General features: G+C 34.0%; 2 protein-coding genes across 2 annotated transcripts; both read right to left on the bottom strand.

Annotated features, from left to right (window-relative positions):
- Positions 1 to 892: 892 nt before the first annotated feature.
- Positions 893 to 1,849, bottom strand: LOC113360402. The gene has a single exon (XM_026603912.1). The coding sequence runs from the start codon at positions 1,847 to 1,849 to the stop codon at positions 893 to 895; it is 957 nt and encodes a 318-aa protein (XP_026459697.1).
- A 470-nt stretch (positions 1,850 to 2,319) lies between these two features.
- On the bottom strand, positions 2,320 to 3,063 carry LOC113360401 (protein FAR1-RELATED SEQUENCE 1-like). The gene has a single exon (XM_026603911.1). It carries the CDS (start codon positions 3,061 to 3,063, stop codon positions 2,320 to 2,322), a length of 744 nt encoding a protein of 247 aa, XP_026459696.1.

Below are 3,063 nucleotides of genomic sequence, written 5' to 3'. Positions count from 1 at the left end.
CATAGTATTCTTCTATTTCCATGTTGACAGTTAGACCAAGAGTGTTGAATTCCAGATTTAGGAGCTTGTATAAGTTCACAATTATTGACACAATTGAGAAAATCCATCATTGCCTTCTTTTTTGGGCTTCTACCACCAACTTTTTCTTCTATTGAAGTAATCACATTAAAATCCCCCATAACCAACCAAGGCTTCTTTAAATCACTAATAATTTCCATCTCAGACCATAAGAATTTTCTTTGATTAATTCCAACATGGGAATGAACTCTAGAAATAAGAACTCCATCAATACTTATTGTGATCATCTGACTAGACATGGAAACTACAGAAGGAGTAGCTAATGATTTATTCTAGAACAACCATATATTTCCTTTTTTATTTGAAACTGAATTATGTATAACCATACTTTGCATTCCAGGCAAATTTAATTTATTGCAGAAAGAAGAGTTACAAAAAACTTTAGGTTCAGCGACCCAAACTATTAAAGGATTAAATTGTTTTATTAGTGTCCTAAGTTTATCTTGAGACCTTGCTTTTCTAAGGCCTCTAAGATTCCAAAAGAGAACTTTCATGGTTTAGGTTGGGGGCCTCTCAGGCCTCCCTTGCCAGGATTTTTTATGAAATCATATTTATTAGGAATTTGAACATTAGATGAAGAGCTGGCAACACTAACCTTTGTGATTACTTCAGAGTCAACATTTGAAGAATGTGATGGCTTGGCTGTTGAAGGTTTTTGAACAACTCTAGACCATGAAATGACATGAACACTTGCTGGTGATACAGAACTATCCTTCCCATTAATATATTTAACTACACTTTGTTCAATTAGGTTATCCTCTGAGATTTGAAGTATTCTATCAGAAGTAAGCATATATTCTTCCTTGTCTTCAGATTAAAAGTTATTTTGCTGAACTTCTTCTTCTTGCAAGGATGAAAACATTCCTTTAGTAATAGGTATTCCACTGGTTACTTTATGTCCAGTATTTTGTAGTATTTGAATTATTGGAGATTCACATATATCAAAAGGTTCTTGTACATAGTGTTTTTGACTGCTAGAACTTTGCCTTGGATTAGAGCCTTGACTTGGAGATTGTTTATGAGAAGTACTTTGATTCTGAGCTCTTTGTTGAACAACTTCTTGTACTGGATTCTTAACTTGCTCACCACCTTTATTTGCTCCTTCTATATTACTTTGATTATTTTTGAAATTACATTCCAATAGGAGATGACCAACAATTTTACAGTGCTGACAAAATTTAGGAGGTTTAATTAGGAGAACATATTGCATAAATCCTCCATTCTTTGTTTTGATCCAGAGTATATTAGGAACCTTCTTTGCAAAATCTATACTGATAAGCATTCTAGCATAATATCCTGTCTCATAATTCAGTGTTGCATCATCAATTTTAACAGGCTCTCCCAGAGCTCTTCCAATAGTGAAGAAAGTTTTTTCTTCCCAATACTCCAGGCTAAGTCCAGGTAGATGAACCCAAACATTTGCCAACGAAGTTCTGTGATTCTCTGGCCTAAAATCAGGAATCCAGTTTCTTATCCATAAAACTTGATTAAAAAGTTCCCATCTCCCTTCTTTAATCATATTTCGATCTCTTTCATTATCTAGCTTAATAGTGAAAAATCTTTTTCCTAAGGGAATCATTTTACATTGACCTTCCAATTTCCACGGTGATTTTAGGTTTAAAACAACATCAACAAATTTTAGATGAAGTAAATCAAGTATACGTATAAGAGAGAACCTCCAAGCAAGACATTGATTATCAGTATCAGAAGTAAGATCGATCGAAGGACTTTCTTTATAAGAATTGTTCAAATCAACAACTGATGAATCCATTTCTGGGTTCATATTTTTTTCCATGAAAATTGAAGAAACTAAAGCTAAATTAACTAACAACAATAAAATAAAATGCTAAGTGGAATGTGAAACTCATAGTAGGTAAGTATGTATACATTCATTCATAAACGAAATAAAACATTTTACCGATGGATGGGGAAGTTAATTATTCCCGAATATGATTGATGGCCGTTTACAGTGTTGTAGCTTCCCAAAGAATACCGTTGATGGTTATTTATGAGATTATAGTTTCCCATGCTGTGTTGCTGGGTGGAAAGTATACAGTAAATTTTAGAAGATTATTACTGTGAAAACAGTAAGCATAACAAAAGAAAAAATATTTAGGAAGACGTAATACCTGAAACTATTACATTGGCGTTGGCATGTAAGTGGAACCATACCACGGAATACTCTGTGAGTACAATAACTCTTTAGTAAATGATAAGATATGCATCTATAAATAATTCAAATCACTTCAAAACATCAAAAGTACTTACATGGTCAGCATGAGGCATCAGTAATTGCTGGCTTCGGATACCGCTTACGGGTTGGGAATCATCATTGCTTGGAGCATCTAATATTGTTTTTTGAGGCTTTCTTTTTCTTGTAACTTTTGCAACTGCTGTTTTCAAAGCATTTGGTAGCCTACTAGAACCGACGCCGACTTCTTTTTCCTTAACCTTAATTCCTTTCACCTTGAGATTATCATCATTAGCAGGTAAAACAACATGTTGTTGAGATACACAATCAGTAACGGATTCAGTTTGTGAAGTTTTCTGAAGGGTAAGACCTCTCAAACTTGCATCAACCTCGGCTAGTGTTTTGTTTAGTCCTGATATAGCTATTTCATATGCTTTATCAGTAATCGATGCCATTGTCGCTAGTTGAATATGTAGTCGACATAACTCTCTATAACGTCTAACTATCGCACCTTTGGGATCATCTGCATTTTTAGAATGCGAGTGAATATTGGTACACCCAGACTTTACATCTTTGGTCCACCTCTTTAAGATGTATTGAGTAGGAATACTCTTTATATTATGAATCGAGAGAACTTTTAGAGCATGTGAACACAAGAAACCTGCAAACTCAAACCTTCTACAACTACATGAAAGATTGTTACTTAATGAATCAAAAATGATTGTGCGATGATATTTTTTCCCATTTGGTATAACCCCATATTTTTTCACAATCCCAATAGTTCCAAAATCCAT

The sequence above is a fragment of the Papaver somniferum genome, chromosome 3 (genome assembly GCF_003573695.1).
Source record: "Papaver somniferum cultivar HN1 chromosome 3, ASM357369v1, whole genome shotgun sequence".
NCBI lineage: Eukaryota > Viridiplantae > Streptophyta > Magnoliopsida > Ranunculales > Papaveraceae > Papaver > Papaver somniferum.
Note: the sequence above shows the minus strand (reverse complement) of the source record. Positions and strands in the feature narration are given on the sequence as shown.